Source organism: Drosophila biarmipes, chromosome 3R (genome assembly GCF_025231255.1).
Source record: "Drosophila biarmipes strain raj3 chromosome 3R, RU_DBia_V1.1, whole genome shotgun sequence".
Lineage (NCBI taxonomy): Eukaryota > Metazoa > Arthropoda > Insecta > Diptera > Drosophilidae > Drosophila > Drosophila biarmipes.
In genome coordinates this window covers 14,084,716-14,104,982 of record NC_066616.1, presented here as the reverse complement: position 1 = coordinate 14,104,982, position 20,267 = coordinate 14,084,716, and the positions used below count along the sequence as shown (strand labels likewise).

General features: G+C 44.0%; 1 protein-coding gene across 4 annotated transcripts; it reads right to left on the bottom strand.

Annotated features, from left to right (window-relative positions):
- Positions 1-12,289: 12,289 nt before the first annotated feature.
- Positions 12,290-19,915, bottom strand: LOC108031810 (phosphatidylinositide phosphatase SAC2). Of its 4 annotated transcripts, XR_007764550.1 has the most exons (13): positions 19,714-19,915; positions 17,895-18,123; positions 17,413-17,833; positions 17,231-17,352; positions 16,807-17,172; positions 16,422-16,749; positions 16,297-16,367; positions 15,643-15,858; positions 15,180-15,416; positions 14,023-15,117; positions 13,510-13,651; positions 13,149-13,449; positions 12,290-12,598 (listed from the first exon to the last, which is right to left on the bottom strand). XR_007764550.1 is itself a non-coding variant. In XM_017105533.3 (12 exons), exons 1-12 carry the CDS (start codon positions 19,808-19,810, stop codon positions 13,321-13,323), a joined length of 3,453 nt encoding a protein of 1,150 aa, XP_016961022.1. In that variant the 5' UTR covers positions 19,811-19,915; the 3' UTR covers positions 12,290-13,320. The 4 variants fall into 4 exon arrangements, 3 of the variants coding, with proteins under 3 accessions (XP_016961022.1, XP_016961024.1, XP_050744610.1); XM_017105533.3 differs by having other exon boundaries at positions 12,290-13,449; XM_017105535.3 differs by lacking the exon at positions 15,643-15,858 and having other exon boundaries at positions 12,290-13,449.
- Positions 19,916-20,267: the final 352 nt, after the last annotated feature.

Sequence of the window (20,267 nt, the reverse complement as noted above, 5' to 3'; positions counted from 1 at the left end):
TAAGCCACGGCCCCAAAAGCTTGTCCTTTTTGTGTCCTTTTTTTCGGACACTTACTTTTTTGGTGATTTTTTTTTTGGTTAGCTGCCACTTGGCCCATCATTAAGACCCGAATTTCAACACATTTGTGCGCATAATCCCTTAAGGCTCTTTAAACTTTACACACTTTTCACTTGTCCACCTTCCCCGAAAAAGGACACACTTTGGCCTGTGCGCCGCCGGAAAAAAGAATCAAAGTAAATCCTTTTTCCCGCAGACTGTTGAAATAAAAAATTCTAGTGGAAAAGGTTGAAACATCAAGACTAAAAGGCGCAGGCATTATGATGGGTCTTGAGTTTTAATTGAGTGTGTGGCCGGAGAAGGGGCGAAAGTGGGCGCATCCCGGCGAAAGGATGGCCCGAACTGTGCTAAAACAATTTGCAACGCGTGTGCGTGTGTGTGAGCTTTGTGCACAATTAGAGTTGCAGCAGCGGTCACTTGAAGGACAGGCCAAAGTTTCGTCGGACGGTCCGAAACTTTTCCGTTCACGCCTCAAGTATGAGTAATTGAATCCCACACTCTTGGCCAAATTTCCCCGCCATCTCCGCCCCGGAATATGCTAATTATCGGCTTAGGCGCATTTTTCAATTAGGACTGCCAAAGTTTCGCCCCGGCAACAAATTAATTTAATTAATACGAAAAACATTTGCAGGGCAAAGTGATTCTGGGGAGGAGAGTAATAGCTTTCCCAGCGAGTTGTTACAGAAATGTCTTATGAATAAATTGAAATGCAATTTAGGTGGACTCTGATTGAAGTTTGAACTAAAGAGTTGTAATATTTATTGTTATTATAGAATGTTCGGCTAAATATTTTTTTAATACCACTAACAATAAACTAATAAAAAAAGCATCACTAAACAATGCATGAATCAAACAGTCGACAAATACTCTTGGAGAAGAACTTGCATTACCCATAAATGGGAATTATATTTTTATTTTATATCACTTTTTCAGAATTTTCGGAGAAATTTTCTAAATTGAGATTTTAATGAGTCTTGAAAAAAGATGCGGTTTTCGTTCCCGTTTTATACCACATCTTTCCCATTTTCGGTTAGTTTGGCTTTTATTGCTTTTGATTAACAATCATTAAGCCTGTTTTTTAAGTGTATAGCCTTCTTATAATATATTCATTTATTTATATTTATATTTATATTTATTATTTACTTATTCAATAATACAAAACCACATAGCTCTAATTGTAATCTGTATAAATTATTTAACACATGTTACCAAATCATATTCCTTTGTAATTGGATCCCAGTATTTTCAGTTCCGGAAATCGTGACTAATCAAGGTGGCGTGTAAAAGGAAGCGCACTAAATTCGATGATAAAAGAAATGCCGACTTCGTGACATAATTGCGCCGTCATTGGCCACGCCGTCCTGGTGCATCCCAGGACACCCCGGTACCTCCTGCCACATCCTGGCGCTCCGTAATAGGAGCCGTAATTCACGCCGCAGCATGCCAAATTATAAAATTAGTTATGGCCCGGCAGGCAAACGATGCGCGCAAGTCAATTAAACAAATAACCGGCGAACTGGTGACTCCGCCCGAGGCAATGATTCGCCAGCCACCCTGCCAGAACCGCCGGCAATTGATTTATCAGTCGACAATTTGGCGTGCAAACAAAGCGAGGAACCGTAAAACGACGCCTCCGGGCGGAGGACTCTTATATTGTTGACAGCTCGTCAGCTAATTACACGCCACAATAACTTTAATAACTTTGCAGGCGACTCGTCTTCACCGGGCTCCCCGCACACATATACAGGCGGGCTAAACATTTTAATTAACTGGCGCTTCTGCCCGGAAGTTTATGACTACTTAGCCGCCGCTGCTCATTTCACACTTGCCTCGCCCGCAGAACCCAGAGCCCGGTCTCCAAAAGTCCCCCCTAATCGATTTCGGCTTTCATCGCAAAGTGGCAAACAATGTTTCATAATTTTAACGCTTTGCCCGGCGGCAGTGCTTCCTGTTTCGCCGTCTTCGGCGTCTTCCGTTTCCTGCCCCTTGGCCCGAATCCATCGTTATTTCCCGCAATTTATGACGCATAAATAAACAGAATTTCAAACTAGAGGCGTCATATATGCCACTAACAGCCGAGCAGGCAGCAAAAAAAGGCGCTCAAACTCATTAATTTAAACGAGATTTGACGTGCGCTTTGATAAAGCCGCAATTTATATTCGCCAACGCGGCCCAGAGAGGTGGCCGAGAGGAGGAGCTCCTCCGGCGGAAATGGGGGTTGCAGTCTGCGATTGTCGGGCTTAGTTTACGAGAACAATGGCCGGTTTAGTGACATGGCGGCCAGAAAAAATATGATTCTATATGCAAAGCTCAATTACTGCACTGCAAGAAAGGGGGCAGGGAAGCTAAGAAATTATTGGAATAGAAGAAAGACTAGGACTAGCTCACAAAAGTTTATTTTAAAAGCGATCCATGAAGGATAAAGGTAGTTGTAGAATCACACAAAAAGGTCTAAAAAGTTCAAATTGTTAAAACAAAATGTTTATTGTTTTTAATATCTACATGGCTTAAATTATATCTCTATTTGCGCCTTACCCATTTACGTGATTCTTGTTTTAGTTAACCACTATAATGACACCCTTTAGTTTTGCTACATTGACAAATCATTGGTTAAATAAATAGCGACAAATATCAACAATCTCCCTTCGCGCTCAGTGCAACCCCACCGCAAAAAGATAAAAAACGCTCTCCACTTATGGCCATAACAAAGGCCAAGAACCAACTATGTGCGCACTAGCTGGTCAGCGCCATTTTGGCAGCGCACTCCATTTGCAAAAGCAATTAATATTCTTTTTGTTTCTGCCCCCTTGGACGCCGCACTGCCCAATGGCACATAAATTTCAACCAACTTGTCGTGGCCCTGTTAGCATCTCGTAATCGAGTCAAGGCGGGTACATGCTCGAAGGGGAAGTGGTTTTTCGGCTGGTTGTATGGGAAAGGGGCTCCTAAAAAGTGGGAAAAGAACTGGAGGCTTGGTAAGCCAACAATTTGCATGCATTTAAATGATGGGCGACACTGCGGTGGCCCAGGGCGTGGCTAAACCGGCTGTGGTGTGGCCGGAACTAAGTAAATATTTACGCACATGTGGCCAAAAAATGTGAAATAGACATTGCAGCGGCAGCGGCATCAGCCGTGTGTGTGGCATCTATTCCGGCCATCCATGGCTACAGCAACAACGAAAAATGCCAATTTCCAAAGCAAACAAACCAAAGCCAGAAGCAATCAGAGCGAGCCGAGTCGAGCGGGTAAAGTGGAAATCAATTTGTCAAATCGAACAATTGAAATGGGCACGAAAGGATTACACATGCGACCGGGATCGAAGCGGGACGCTTTCGAGGGCCTGTCTATATAAATCAAAATATTTCAGAACGCAGCGCAAACAAATTTGTTTCAAGAGCCCGGCTCTCGTCAAAGGGTTTGCCACTCGCAGGGCCAACGACTCTTTTGTCGGCGATTTGCTTCACAATTCGCTGCGTTCGCCATTAGTTGCGCCAATTAGAATAGTTGAGAAATTTGAATTCTGCCACATCATTTAATTTTAAATAATTTAACAAACTGCCCTCTGGAGGGGTGTGGAAATTTTTGAATTATTGCGCTGCATCGCCGGCGGCTCGACACGTCATTTAGGGCAGTGCCCACCCCGGAAAACGCATCCCAACGCATCCATACATCCCAGAAACCCACCCATCCCATCCGATCCCGCCGTGTAACACGCGAATTTAAATAATCTTTTGTTGCTGCCTTGCAGCCAAATGATAAATTATTAAATTAGCTGTGGCAGCAGTTTTGCATGTGCCATATCACCGTCGCCTGGTGGTGGTTCCCCGGCTCCGGCGGTGATTTGTGAGTGCCTGCTCTTAGGGAGCAACTGCCTCTGAACCCGAATCCGCATCCGAGCCTGCCCTCCGCCTTTCGACTGTCGCCTTTGGGTAGTTAAATTGAATTGTCTGGGGACAAGTTTCTAATAGAGAAAAAGGCAGTTGAGAATTGTTCGGATCGTTGTTGCCGCCCCAGAACATTTTGTTTTAAATTGCCGGGCTGGTTTTTGCTAATTTGCCTTTTACGTTGAACGACCCAAACTACACTGAGCCGAATGACAAGGGAGAACACTTTGTTTTGCACTTTGTTTGCATACCTAAGTGGGTGCTCTAGGGGTGGTGCACTGGGAGAAATGAAGAAGGCCCCTTTGTTGTCGAAACATAAATAAAAAATGAAACCGTCTTTCAGAAAATCAGCTTTTTAATGTTAAAACATGAGTAGAGATTCAGTTTTGCTTAGAATTCCTAAATTTAGTGTAAAATATTCAAACGAAATTGTAGTTATTTCTAGAAAACAAAAATAATACATCAAAACATGATTAATATTTAATTTAATCCACAACTAACAAATGTTTTATTTATTTGGTTAAATTTCTTTTGAATACGAATATATTATAAAAATTATGATTTTTTTTAATTAATGGGATTTTTTAAATAAAAGACTTAATTTAAAGATTTTAAAAATTAAACAAAATAAACAGTAGTAGTAGTCCCTCAATGATAACATAAGTACGGATCCCATAATTTAGAAAAAGGTAACTTTTCCTTTATTTTCATATATAAAATCCAATTTAAGAAACATCATCAAAGTTAGTAAAACATGGGTTAAAAAGCCCACTCCAAATGGCATTTCCAGATTTATTTTCTCGAGTGCAGGCTACTTTTTGGGTGCCTGCACACTTGTTCCCATTTACCATGCCGGCAGGACAATTTACAATGTGTTTTGTTCATTATAGAACTATTCCCGTTGACCTCCACGGCCCACCCGAAAGGAGCCCGAGGCGCAAATCAACGCACTTGAACGTGGCCGCCCGTCGCCGCCGGCTCCTGTTCCCGTCGCTGCTCCTGTTCCTGGCCACACGAAGTTTTCGGGAACAAGGGTTGCTCTTGGTCCTTCCGCTCCCGGCCAGGCACTGCGATCCCCGACTGCGAGGCTGTGGCTGCTGCCCGACCCTTCTTCTCCACCCCCTGTCCCCGAGGGGTTGGCTAATGAATAGTTCCTGTTACCGGAATCAGAGTCGAGCAATTCTCAAACACATTTGTTGTGAATTACGTTGTTTGCACGAGTGTCGACTTGATTCAGTTTAATTGATGTCAATATGCAGGCATTTTTTCCACCCTGCCCTGGGAAGGGGGTGAACCATTTTGTGGATTGCAGCTCGGTTGTGTTTACAAATATTTACACTTTTTACGGGCGCTCGTAAACACACACATTTATCTGATAGGGGCACATGGCGCATTTTTTGGCAAGCACTTGAGCCGCATACGCAAAAGTATTTGCGCATATTAAAATCTAATTTCAAAAGTCAACATGCCAATAAAAACAACAGACTTGGAGGGTGGCTCCCTGGCAGGTACTCAAGACGCACCCCTTTCGATGGCAGCCAGGGGCAGTGGGTGGGTGTGCCCACAAATTAAGCAAAAGGCACTCGAAGCCAGCTACTCCCCCGAACAGCCTGGGCAACCAGCAATAATTTAGAAAATATGCTTAGGCGGGTTTTAAGGGTTGCTGGGGTCTGCTGCCAGCTCTGGACCAACCAAAATGCGGGCGCCCCTTGGAGGATGCTGGGACTTCGATCCTGGGGTGCGGCTGTGGGCTGGCTGCTCAAACAAAAGCCAAAAGTTATGCCGAAAATGATATTTTTCATTATTAAACACAATAATGTGGTTATTATTTTTCTGATTGCGGTTGCCCGCTCCTTCTCGCTTCTTCCCGCCGGCCAATTCCCCGGGGAGGGAGCTGCATTCATTCGGTTAGTTTGTTTATGTTGGGCTTGTGGTCTTTGGGGATTTGGGCACGCTTAATTTTAAGTGCCCCGTCGAAGGGCCCGAGAAGCTGAAAAGCGCAGCGTGTAATGAAATATTATGGCTTGACCAGGGAAAGCGTTTACTCTCCTGCTTGCCCGCCGGATGGAAATGGGCTGCGGCCTCGGCTTGGGCTTGGGCGAAACAAAGAAAAACATTTGCGCCAAATGGCTTTTCTGGTAATTAAAGAGGGGACCCAGACCCGCTATATAGCGCGGCACGGAGCTGTTCTATTTTAAAACGATATGGAATATTCGGGGGGCTATTCCAGCACGCTCCCTGGACCAAGCGAAGAATTATGATCCATGGCAGCAGCCGGATTCGGTTTCTCACGCATAATGCCGGGCCTCTAATAAGGCAATTAATCAATATAATTACCAGCGATTAATCATACGTCGGCCAGCCCCTGTGCGATGACAGTTTTCGGGCGTTTAGCCGAAACTTTAAAAAACTAAATTGGGAATGTGTTCCTCTGGCAGGCAAATAAATCAATGCCCCGCAGGATATGCTCAGTGAACTGTTCGGGAGCCGGCACACAAAGAGTGGAATCCATCAATCCCCCGAAATGTCAAAGCCGCAAAGCAACATCTAACAAATTCCCCTAAATCCTTGCCGACTGCTGCCAGGCGAATGAGCTCTTCTTTTTCTCTGGGTGGCTGCTTAAAAATTAAACAATCTTTGAAGGTTGCTCGGCTGACACCCTTTCAGTGGCTGTCACCGGGGGATATGCTTAGCATCTCATTGACCCGTGGCAGCCGCAGCAGGAGAAAGCAGCTCCGAGTGTCGGCTAATCAGTTTAGAACGCCGTCACCCCGACCTCGCCCATCGTAGGTCCAATTCCGATTCCCATACCCATACCCATTCCCATTCCCGAGGAGATGGGTCCTCGAGAGCGTGTGGGTTGCGGCACTTTAATTTGTAATACGAGTCGAAATTGGGTGTAACTTAGACACGCTGCCATGCGATTCGGGTGTGGATTACACCCAACTAGCTCCCGGCTGGTGAGATGCGTTGAAAGTGCCACCTGGAGTCGGAGTACGGCTCAAAATCCGAGTGCGGAGCTGGCGAAGATGCGAGGCGGATCAAACCGCAGACACATGTGGGAAAGTGTGACTAAGTAGCTGCCTGAGAAAGGGCTTCCCCCTAAAAGTGTTCTTCGGAAAGTAGAGGCGTGTGTACTGGACTTACTATGCTCGGGAATAATTTATGAGGTGCTAGCTTGGGGTCACTAAAGGCTAACATCAGTAGAGTCTAACCAAAATAAAAAAATATGCATTTTAAAAATAAAATTGAATATAATTTATTTCTTTATTTCCTATTTTATTTATTTTAATGTTTCTTTAGAAACTTATGTATAAGTAAGCTAGTCCCTTAAAAAAGAAAAACAATATTAAATTCACAACACTTAAGTGCCAAAATGTTATAGGAAAATATTTCATAATTCATTTGAAAATACAAATTTAAAGAGGTAATCCATGATCGATTAAGCTTCTTTTAAAATCAAACTAAAAACCTCCTCTTATATGATTTTTAAAAATATCACAAGCCCCTCTGCCAACATAAATAACCTTCCTGCTGCAGTCCCCATCAATTTCCTTGACCTCTCTTCCGTGCTGCCACTTAAAATACTGAAAAAAGGACCTCAAATCGAACATCTGAAATTGCTTCACATGGCATAGAGTTGGTAATCTCTCGATTATGCCATTGCCAAATCCAGCAACTTTAATGACAAACCCAATTTACCAGCGACAGGACAATAAATCACTGGCAAAATGACGCTGTCAAAGACCGAGTGACAAGGAGGAGAGCGGAGCAGCAGAAAAAACAGTGAGCCAGCCAGCAGGACGATAAAAACAATGCCACAAAACAATTTCCCAAGGAGTTGGCAGCTGGGAAAAGCTGGGCGGTGTGAGGTGGGAGGCGGAATAGAGGATGTGGAGCTCATCCGCATGCTGACCAACATGTCGTAATTCGAGCCCTCCCCCATCGCAGCGCCGAAGGACCCCAAGGATATCGCCCCCGCACATTGATAAAGGTGTGGAAACGTGCGATTTTGTAATTGATACTAAAAAGCCCTTAATTGGCACCTTAACGCTGCTGATGCTCTGACAAATTTCCCCCAAGGACCGGTGACGAGGGCCGTTCCTGGCGTTGACATGCGTGGGTTGCCCAAGGACACGGGCCGGCAATGCGGGGGGTTGGATCCGGGGGATTGGGCGGTAATCGGATGCCTTTTAGGAAACGGAGATGCCGCAATCACAGGCGTCGAAAATCGGTGCCACATTATGCCGCATAATCATCGACGGCCTCATCAATGTCGGGCGACCATGTGGAATATCCAATGCCGGCGCAGGCGAAACAAATGGCTCTAATCCATAATTGTCTGGCCGCTGGTCAAGTGGGACTTGAGCCAATAAATCTCATCGAACTAATTCGATACGTTGGCCGGCAGGGAAGTCCTCGGCAGGAGTATCCACCCCTGTGGTTTGCGCTACTTGTTTGCCAGCCTGTTGTCGTTTGTTAACATTTCATTACATTTATTTCACCGGACACAATTGCAAAGTGGATGAATGGATTTGCCGTTTGATGTCGTCTCGAGGATGAGTGTGAGTCCTCCACTCCCGCATCCTGACCAGCCACCATCCACTGGCGAATTTATCTGCTTGTGCGAGTACTTATTTGCTCTCAAACCAATTTGTTTTATAATTGAATTTGAAATTGAAGATGACATTCGGTTTCCGATTGTTCGGCGTGCGGTGCAATAGCCACAGGCCGAGCCCCGCCCCCTTTTCAGAGCCGCCCCTCGCTGACCCGACCTGACCTCAGCTGTCTATGTGTTTAGGTTTCTGGTGTTTGGGTAATTGTATGCAGAGATTCGCCCTGCCGGCGTGTGTGCTTGTGCCTGACCAGAAATTCAATTATGTATAAAATTTCACAACCATTTTCGGGATGACTTTCGGAAAAACTCAATTTTCTATTTAATTTGCTTTCAAGTGTCATGGCGGTTTCTGGTCTGGCCATGGTCGTAGGTTATAGGTTATAGGTTATAGGTTATAGGTCATGGGCCGAAGTGCCAACTATTTCACACCACGCACACTCACACTCACACTCACACCGGCATATGCGTGCACTCTGACCTCGAGGTGATTCGCATCTGCAAATATTGTTTGGCACGCCGAGCGGTTTTGGATTTTATTCATGCATCATTTGATTTTGCGGCTATTTCGATTGATTTATTCGCATTACCATTCGGGCTGCTCTATAAATTTTGTATATTTATTTCGGTGCGAAAGTGGCCTGCATTTATTTTAATCGGCTTAACAGCTCGGCGCGGGTCAAGGTGCAACAATATCAATTAACGGTGGCAAAAGTGCACTGATTGCAATCAGTTTATTCAACCGAGTCAGGACATCGCTGCTCAACAATATTTAAATAATGGCTACGAATGGTAGTTTTAAGAAAGAAAAGGACTTTCAAAAAAAGTCATTTCTGAACAATACTTATTGCTATCCAAAGTACCATATTTAAAAGGATTATTTTTAAAAGGTAAATGAATTACAACTCACAAAAACTATTAAGCCTTAATTTAAATTTATAAGCAGGGTTGTTTATCCAAATTGAAACAAAATTTAGCTTTTTAGCTTATTATTTCCATGTCGATTTGTTGATTTTTGGAATTTCTGACTCCTTTAGAAAAATAGTCTAGAGAATAACCCTAATAAAATGTAATGTTCATTGACTTCTTCACTTCATATCGATATATGTTTGTATGAACTGATGTAAGAAGCTTGGATCATCAAAGACAACGATGGCCACACTAAATTAGGAGAAGAAAATGGTCACATTTCCTAGAAAGAAATATTCGGATCATTAAAGAGTGGAACATGCCCATTTTCGTTTCCGTCAAAGAAACTTATCCCGCTTTTGGTTTTAAACTCCTCATGTTTTTGGCGGTGTCCGAAAACAATGAAAACTATGCATGCCTGTACTCCCGCGTGGTAAGAAATGCTTTTATCCCATCTGAGTTATGGATTCCAGTCGAAGCGAGTTGGTCAGAGGAACCCAAAGCAGGAAGTCTATCGTGTGGCAGTCCTTTTGATTTCCGCCTTCGAAAGAGACGAGGTTAAGCGGCAGCTAATTGCCTTCGTCGCCAATGAAAGCTCCGCCAACTGGGCTCTAAGGTTTCTAAATGTTCCGACCATTACCAGTAGTCACCATTTCACAGCCTCATTCAGACGGAAAGGCGATAGTTCGCAGTACGCTGAGCTCATCCTAACATCGACATACGAAAAAGAAACCTGTATAGCCGTTCTCAACAGCATTTACAAAGACGCCAAAAGGACGAATACGTCAACTATAGGGTTGAAGCGGGAACTGCACGCCATTAGGGAGGCCCTGAAAAGGCGCTTTCGGGTGGACCCCAACGCGAAGTGCAACATCTCCGGCTATTCCCTTGATAAGTTGGAGGAGATGGAAATGCACTGGAAGATAGTATTCAATGGTCTTCGCACAATTGCTACTGACGACGATAAGAAAAAACGAATGCTAGTTTTGAGCTAAATGGCAGGACGACGCGATTACTTAAATATTGTTACTATAAACTAGTTATAATATATGATTTCCATATCATAAAGGTTTGATTAACCTTTTTTGATACTTCTCCCTTTTTAAATTTGATGAAAAGGTTTTTTTCATGGAGCTAAAAAATCAATATTTATAACTCTATAAAATCTATTGATGTTATAAATTTTTAGATCAGACAACTTACATGAATATTATCCAACTTTAAAACTAATTTTTTAATCCGTTTTTTTACAAAATTAAATTAGTTAACTCTTAATAATACTTAAGTACTAACTATATATTTTTTAACCGAATGCATTTCTTTTCATTTTCCTGCACCCTTCTTATGGACACAATCATTGCCTAACATATCTTTCAAATCTTCATTACTTATTTTACTTGCAGTAACTTCCGAATGAATTCGCACAGCACTAGGCTCCTATCCCAGCAGCGAGCTCAATCCAAAATTAAAGGACCATCAAGTGCATCGAGGTACAAATCTGCTGGACCCCGGACTCCGTGTCCCAGCCCCAGCCAGACACCAAATTAGCATACATACCATAAAGCAAATTTGATTTCTATCACAGACCGCCCAAACCCCGTCTCCCAGAACGGAGGCGAGGCACTCAGCTGTGCGCCAAGCACTTAACCCGCTTTTAGCAATAAAATTAACTTTCCATAGAGATTCGGGATGCAGGGGCTGACGCACTGGCATCACGTACGAGTGGAACGTATAGGAAATTAATGGTTTAAGGCAAAAGTGTTTAACGAAATTGGCCGGGGGATTGGCGGGCGATGAGATGGGAGTTATAAGGCGACACACATGCACACCAAACACCATGTAGCCTACTCCGAGAGGCAGTAAGTCCTGCGACTATCTCCGCATTTCACTTTATTGGCGCATAAAAACCGAGTCAAACCGAAGCGAATACGGAGGAGGAAGGCAGCAAACCAAAGGAAAGGCAGCCCAGATCAGTCTCCGTCCGTCGGCAGTCCGCCCATCCGACCGTGGCAGCCGGACGGGTCTGGCGGAGTCGGTTCAATTTGAAAGGGAAGCTGTGCTTAAGAAGGCGTGTAATTGAAACATTCAAAAGACAATTTCCAAGTCTTAGCACAGACACACTTAATGGACGCAAAAGACATGGACAAAGTTAAGAAGTGAAATGCGAAAGAAAAATGCCCGGGACCTTGGGAGGCAGTGCATCCTTCACTTGCCGGGGTGGCTGTGCGGGTCAATCAGGCGTGACCGGGGGTCAAATGGATTGGCATGAAATATTCGTATGTATTTCCCACCCAGCTGACACCCACATCGCCTCCCGCCACTTGCCTTTCCGCTTTCCATTCTCGTAGGTAGACAATGCGTGCGTTAATTAAACAAACAGCCAATAAGATTGATGGCACTTTGATTGAAAAACAATTGATGCAACTGTGCGTACACATTAGCATGATATTGGACGAGGCGTCCTGGTCATCAGAGGAGCAGGAGCTCTTATCAGCTGGCGGGCCAAAAGTTGCCGAGGAGTTGGTCCAAAGTTCGCATAAATAAAGGCCAATATCAATAGAGGCACTGGTGTATGGGTAAGCTGATTGACAGCACTACAGAGTCCATTCCTGTGGTGTTTTAATGGATTTTTGATTCCGCTTGGCACTGGCTTTTTAGGGGTTGAAGCCGGGCTGCCATTTTTTGCTTCCTTGTTTATCGCTTATGTAAACAAGCCGCATCTAACAACGGGACACCACTTGACACTGACATGCTGCGTTTTGATGGGATGCCGGGTCAAAAATGATTGCCATTGGTTCGCGTGTACTCAGTCCACATATCACATTTTAAGCATTTAAACACATATATATTTCATATACTCGGTGGCGCATACATTGTTCTTAGTGCTTACGATTACATAAAATATTCCTCTATTTACAAACACACTACAGAGAGTATTATCGTAAGTATGCGTACCTAATACTCGTCGAATATTCGTTGACTTTCCTGAAATCCACTCAGTTTACTGTTTGGTTTAGTATCTAGCCAAAAATGGGTTCGTTTTGTTTTCAGTGTGGCGTGTACAAAATTGGCAGCCGCCAAGTCTTTTGTTTGTCTTGTCTTCTTGTGGTTGTGTTTTTAAAGTTGACCAACCTAATGTTCGTACGTATAACATTTCATAAGCCAAGTGCTGTAATTGTACTACTGCTAGGTTCTAAAACTAGGCATAAGCAGTGCTAGGATATTATTTCGGGACAACAATATGGGAATTTATAAAGCCGCCGGCTTGGGCGAATCTTTTTGGTCTTGTAGAAAATCAAAAATCAAATCAAAATTTCGAATCGTTTAACTTATCTTCATAAAACAAACAAATTCTGTAAAACCACTCTATCATAAATCAGGACTAAAAAAGGTATTTCAATTACTTCATTTTTTAAATTCATAAATAAAATGAAACATAGAAATTGAATACTGAAACATATTCATAAAATTGTATCTCCTCAAGCGATCGGAAACTGTGAGGTACCAACGGTAGTTGTGTCTAAAATAGGCTGCACATCATTGTCCAGAATAATTTTGCAAAACTTATATTTGGTTAGCTTTTGGATTAAATACTCTAGACACTCAAAAAAGTATTAACTCACTACAGCTTGGTGCTAATAACAATCACAAATACGGCGTATATCATCTACTTTGTAAGAACCTTTAAAATGTTTCGATTTCTGTTTTCCCTGGTGTGACATCGATGGAAGTGCCTTGTACAACAAGTTGAACCATTTTAATTGTGATGCGTTCTACTTGAATAATAATTATATCACTTGCACTAATCATTTCAAAAGTGTGGAGCTTCTCCCATTGCTTGTATATGGACCCTCTTACAGGGCAATTAACTTGGTTTTACACTTTTCGGCCTCCCACAGATCCAGCAAATGATCTCGAGAGTTGGGACCACGCTCTGGCGGCGTATTTTCCTCGGAAACACTGGTCGGCGAGAGGACTCCGGTCTGTAAAAATGAAATAAGATTAAAGTAACAGTAAAAATAAATAGATTTAAAATATATTACCTTCGTTGCAATCTTTCGAGGATCCAGGTTGAGGCCAATGTTCTTGGCCAGCTTCGAAAGCGGACTGGTCAGCTGCTTTAGCTTGTTGGCTTCCGGCTGAGTGGGCAGGGCCAAGGGAAGGCTGAGATCTCTGGGCGACGTACTGAAATCGCGTCAGGCAAATCGTTACAGTTCAAACACGGCTCAGCTTTAGCTAAATATTTTTATTTTGAGCGATTTAATTTGGCCCGAAACAGCCGAGTGTACGTGGTATGGAGCAGGCACTGATATTTCGTAGTTGTACAATAATACATGCTAGTCTTAGGTATTTATTATAAATATAGAACACATACAACGCATAGAGGGATCATAATAATACTTTGAGCTTAAAGGGATGAGAAGTGACCAAAGATTTCCATAAACGCATTTACAATATCTACTACAAATAGATTCGCTAATTAATAACATAAGACAAAACACAAAGCTCTAACCGAAAGTGAGTCTACAACCAAAGATCACTTGTAGAATACAGACCTGGACACAGGCTTCACCTCTTCCTCCCCGTCGTCAAAAACTTCCTGAGCTTGCACGCAAATCAAAGGATTGGGCGTGATCGGGCGAAGGGGCGGAGCATTTTCCAGAAGGCCCGTGGGCAGAGTGACGTGATCCGTCACGGAGGTAATAGAAATTGTAAGCACATCCTCAGCGGTCTTGCACATGCTGTCCTTCTGCTCCAGCTGTCGGATCTCATCAGATGAGCTGGGCGAGTCTTCCTTCTGATTTCCCATGACAATTCCCACCGAAGGCAGAAAGGCGTTCTCGTTGTAGTTAGACTTATCCATGGCTATCTCCACATCAGAGTCCACCTCGGGCTCGTACAAACTGTTGTCATGCTCATCGGTATCGGTACTGCTGGCACTGTTCGAGTTACGTTGCTTGCGGCCCAGTATAAAGACGGCCTTCTCGGCCTCCTGGCCAGATTCGATTTCGTTGCCTCCGGTCTGGCGCATCATTTGCGGATTCATAGGGGCTGCCAAGCTGCTAGGATGAGCTTGCTGTTGGTTGGCGCCCGATGTCTTCTTAAAGGTCTGGCCCAATTTCGAGAACTGCCCTGCAACATTCGACAGAGCCTTCGAGCTAAGCTGCACCAGCTGAGATTCGGATAGGTTCCGCGGCATGCCCCTAGGAACATCCAACGTGGGCAACTTGCTCTTCCTTCTCTGTAATACACCACCCGTGATGTAGCGAACGTCCGTATTTCCCGCATTACACAAGGCAATGCGGAACATCTCGACAATGGAGGTTAGGGATTCGGTGAGCTCCTCCTGAGTTTTGATCACATACGCCATGTTGTTAAAGAATCTGAGATTAGCCGAGCGGAACATGTGGAAGTAGCCTTCCTGCCCATCCACACTGTAGTTGAAGCGCAGACATAGATGCGCTGGAGCAGATCCCTGGAAGATTTTCGTCTGCTGATGCATGCCAAACTCGATGAGACGCACCTGCGTCAGTTGCACTTTCTCAAAGCGGACAATTTTGTCCAGGTGAGAGTCGTACTCGGCCACAATGTAGCAGTCGTCGGTGAGCAGCAGAATGGAATCCACCTCCGTCTCGTTGGCATCCCCCGAACTGAAAAAATTAGGAAATATCTCTGTAGATTTTAGCTTATATTGAAGTGATTTCAAACTAACCTTGGGTCAGCATCTATTAAACCCCAAGCTCCCACGGGATACTGAGCTGTTCCCAGCAGCAGACGACGACAGTCTTCCACCAGCAACTTGGCATGCTCGGCATTTTCTGTACCATCGTTTTCATCCGGACCAGCTTGCCCGCCCAAGGCACTAAGTGATTCCGAGGAGACCTGGTTGCCCAGCATCAGATCTATGGTGGCCTGGCGGTAAGAGTCCTTAAAGCGCGCCAAGTAATAACTGAAAGTTTAAATAACTCATGAAAAAGGAGTGAAATATAAACCTTTCAAAAAATAAGCGGATGTGAGCATGATCGGAAAGAATAAGGCTTAAATATGGGAAGAGTACCTTTTGCGAAACAAGAATCAAAGGATATACAACAACTGAAGCAACTAAAAACGGAAAGTGTGTGGGCTTGTTTGCCTGGCCATCTACTCCATCTTGGCATCGCCTCTGAGCTGCGCACCTGGTCGTAACGATGGTTTCGAGTAACTGCAACTCGGGGCCCAGTACACCGGGATTATAATAGCCCCGAAGAGGGGGCCGGGTTTCTGGAGTGAGGATCTGAATAATGGTTTCCAGCACCTCGTCCTCCTGCAGCTCCTCTGCCCTCAGCAACTGGCCCTGCATCAGATCGATGATGCACTGGCGAAACGAGTCGGCAAAGTTTTGTATGAAAAAGCTACGAAGAAGTTGAGCACGGCATTAGCTACGGGTCTGTGCATCGGTATAGGGTTATAGTGTTAAATAGAAAACCCCAATCTTAGCTATGGGGGTTGAGTTTCAGACAAAACATAATCTGTTCTCATTAGGTTGATTTAAATATGGGGAACAGGCATGCAGCATTAGTTAAACATATGAATTCAATCCAAAAGCGATTTGGAAAAGTATGGTGGCATGACACGGCTTTGGAGCTTTTATTATTGATTGATTAGACTCCCAACTACCCAAGGTTATTCGAAAATTTGTGAATGACCAAGACAGACTACTTTGTATGAAAAATAGGTTTAATTACTGATAAAGTGGAAATTGATTGTGATATGTGAATCAATCAAGATAATAAAAATGTCAAAAGTTAAAGGCAGCAAAAAATACAAAAATAATGGTATATTATACGAACCGATTAGCTGAGTTCATGCCGTCTTTCATCATGCCGCTGAATTTGCGTTCGCCGGTACGAGTATAATCTCCCTGTAGTAAAATAGATTTAGTCCACAATACCATTCATTTCTTGGTTCTACTCACCTTCAAGGCATTGGTGCCCGCGTACTGTCGACTGATTATGTCGCCATTATTTGCCCAAAGCACCATAAACGGCGACTTCAGTTGCTCCGGAATGGGAGTGTAGGGCGGCGAAAGGCCTAGTTTCACGAGCTGAGATTCAAGCACCGCCTTTCCAATGGCCGTTTGCACCACATTGGTTCGATCCAGGCAGTCCATGCAGTTCACCCGGAACACGGACTTCTGGTTGCATATCATGCCACGCTGATCACGCCAGTGGAAGCCCATGGCGCCTGCCTCTGGGCCAACTGCATCGATCAGAGCCGAAACATTCTCGAAGCGCATGCCACGGCTAATAGAGAAATAGCTTGTTAGATGATCTTAGAATTCTTCACTCAATACATCTTACCAGTAATCGTGAAAGTCGAAAGTCACATATATCATCCGCTCGTTGTTAAACTTAACAACGTGATCGGCATAGGCATCTCCAATCGTCTTCTCCTTGCCGCTCTGCTCGACCAAATTGACGATGCAAACGCGCCCGTAGATCTCCAACTCCTTGGTGAAGTGCAGTTCAAAGGCCTGCTGGGTTTCGGGCACCCCTCGATCAAGACGTGGCGGTGGGCGGTACTTATAGCCGGGCTGGCTCCAGTAGATCGGCACGGAACCACGCACTTGGGTAAAGGACAACTGGTGGTGGCGGAATGAGAGTATTTGCTCTGTCTCTACGTAATTGGCACAATTTCCCTTCTCGTCCACTCCTCGACGCTTGTAGCTGTTAAAAAAAAATATTTAATAACTCCAAGGAAATGCTTAAAACTTAGCATAATTACCGTGTACCCGCTCGATGCCGAGATCTTCGCGATACCAAGGCCAGGGTAAAGCACTCATTGCCAATGACACAATTCTCGACTTGCATAAAGCCCTGAATGATCGGCAGTATCCATGTTTTGTCCTGAAAGAAATCAATTTTAGTACATCCTTAAATGTTCTATAGATTTTCCCATATACTCACATTCAAGTTAATCAGATCTCGAATCATGTGCATATTCCAGAAGAATCTCTCATCCGGCTGCGACTGATTATCCTCCAGTTTGGCCTCATGGCGCTGCAGATTGTTGGTTATATCGCAGTCGAAGCTGAAGTAGAAGCTGTCCGTCTCGTCGAATATCTTGTGCAGCTCCTCAGTGATACGCCGCTCGATGTGCTTGGGCTCCCGGATGCCCACTGATGACTTAACCTGCTTGGTGGCCAAGTTCGCGGCTTGCTGGGTGGTGTTTTTAATGGTGTTCCCGGCACTTTTGACGGCGCCCCATGTCTTGTTCATGCCCTCGAATAGCTTGGTGCTCTTTGAGGAGCCCCCACCAGTGGATAGAACGGTGGCATTGTTGTTGTTCGAGGACGAGACGCTGTGAGTGGGAGTGGACTGGTTGCTCCTAAAGGGGAAATATATATTGAATCATTAAAGCACACATGATAGTGGTTAGTTCAACTCACTTGGTGTGCTTGGTGCAGTTGGGCAAGTCGGTGTCCGGTTCCTCGGCACTCAGTATGCATATGGATTTGATCTTGTACACCAAGTGCGGTGGATAAAGCACACCCACTGCGGTGGCCTCCTTGACCACAATCAAGTGGGGTTCATAGACATTGGGCAGCGAGATTACGCCCACAATTCCATGCGTTACGCCAATGCACTCGATGTCGTCCACAGAGCTGAGATCCCATCCTAAAAAAAAGAAAGAGTAGGATAGTATATATTCCATGGGTAATTTAAAAAGCGTGTTGTTCTTACTGTGTCAATCATACTTTGTAAAGAACCTTTGTTGGTATGTAATATCCCCATTTCTGCTACCTAATGACCATATTCGTGTTCATTAGGCTTTATTGGTATTTGATTAGCATACGCCTCCCGAATAAAACAATCTTTCAGAACAAACAAGTGGAAAAGCAAGTTCAAATAACTAGAGCATTACTTGTTAAGAGAGGTCGAGTATTGACCGCCGACTAATAGTGTCTGCCCTTAAATGCCAAAGCCAGTAATTTCAGGTTACATATTTGCATCTGGGGCGTTGCGTGTGGAACTGTTTCCCCCTGGGTTCACCACTGCTCATTACTGTGCACTGAATCTGAAAGCCACCCACAGGACCCCCACTTGCAGCTAAAAACAGCAGTGTGCAATTGCACTTCACATGCCACCCATGTACGTGCATCCTTGGGAATCTCTTCACGATGTGGGTGGCACTATTTCAAGTTTGCCCGAACCTTTTAAAGCGGGCTAAAGGAGAACTCTTTGCTAATCTTATCTTGCAGTGGGTTTATCTGGTTTGCGTAGAACAGATAGCACCGGAAACTGTCTGGAACTCATAACTTGGGCCTACTGTTGGCCGTAAAATCAATAGAAAAGTGTGGGCCCCTATAAATTATGGGTGTGAAACCGCTTTTCATTGTGGGGACAAACGTTTTCGGCAAACAACGAAAATTGACGGGCGGAGCAGCTGCGGTGACCTTGGCAGAGATTTATGGGCTGCGGATGGGTCAGGGGTCAGGGGTCAGGCCGCGAATGAGTCATGGAAAACAGAAAGTGACCATCCCCCAGGACTTGGGGTCCCTGGGAGACATGATGTCGTCCGATTCCATTAATGGCGACAGGTTGCGTGTCGGCAAATTGATCCAAATGTAAGTGCTGCGCAATAAACGATCCATTAACGATTGCAGACACTGTTGACTGCTGATTGTTTAAATTATGGGAGTTAATAATAGAAACAGCAGGTTGTCGATTTATTGACGAATTCTATACATTGAGTGGGGAAAATGCCCTTAATAAACGGTTGTTAACAAGCATGTTGGGGAGATTTAAAGGGTTTAATAGCTAAGTTTTTCTCATATCTCTGCGATGAAGGAAATGAAATTACTGGAGATAAATCGAAAAAAGTGGGTTTATTGGTAGCCATGTAAGATCAAAATTAACTCTACTATTTTTTATTATGCAAAATGGGTCCGAATCCGGTAGAAACCGAATTAGTAACTCATTTAGATAGAGAGAAAACCGCTTTCCGGGATCGTTTCTGATTCATTATTTTATAAGGCTGGCGTTCTTGAAATGCTCATAGAGCAGCACACACACATACGCGCTCAAAACAAATGACAGTTTTCAGGAAATTGCAATTGCTCATTCAAAGCCTGTGACACATGACTTGTCTGAATGAACTCTGTAAGAATGTTGACCTCAGCATATTAAATAAACAATGCACATTACGACACCCACACACAGCAGTGTGATTCATTTGAATCCACTTTTTCGGGGCTTGTAAGTTACCTGCTTTTATCGAGAACTTCGAGGTCCTGCGGTGCCACCACAAGCTCTTGTCCCGCTTCACGAAAATGTAGTGCGAGTCGGTCTGGAACACCTCCATGGCTGCTTTTCACTACTTTATTTGCGACATTACCCGAATAATTCAACCCGAACCGAAAAAATACGCCACCAATTTGTAATGTTTACGAAATTTACGACAGCAGTGTGGCCGTTCCGAGTATAACGCAAAATACCACAGCTGTAAAAATACCATTTAAATACCACACCTTACGAAGTTTTAACATTACACTGCTCGGCATAAGTATTTTGACGAGACAAGGGTTAAATTATATTTATAATTTGAACTTACTTCTTGTGAGCTTTGGAAAGGTAATTTAAATGCCGTTTGAATGATAAAACCCTTGTCATAACCCATTCACGTTTATTATTTTTGGGTGGAAAATTTTCACTTTTTTTTTTTCAAAAACTTATATTTTTCTTTCACCTGTTTTAATGTAACTTGGTCAAAAATGATCCGAAACCTAAAGGACGCACCGTTTTGGACAGCTAACAAGCCC

Bases quoted from the DNA above. Each gene is read 5' to 3' on its own strand.
- LOC108031810 (XM_017105533.3), bottom strand. From the start codon at position 19,810: ATGGAGGTGTTCCAGACCGACTCGCACTACATTTTCGTGAAGCGGGAC. The intron at 18,124-19,713 runs GTAACTTACAAG...TCTTTTTTTTAG, and splicing joins GAAGTTCTCGATAAAAGCAG to GATGGGATCTCAGCTCTGTG. The intron at 15,859-16,296 runs GTTCGTATAATA...ACTTCTTCGTAG, and splicing joins GGCATGAACTCAGCTAATCG to CTTTTTCATACAAAACTTTG.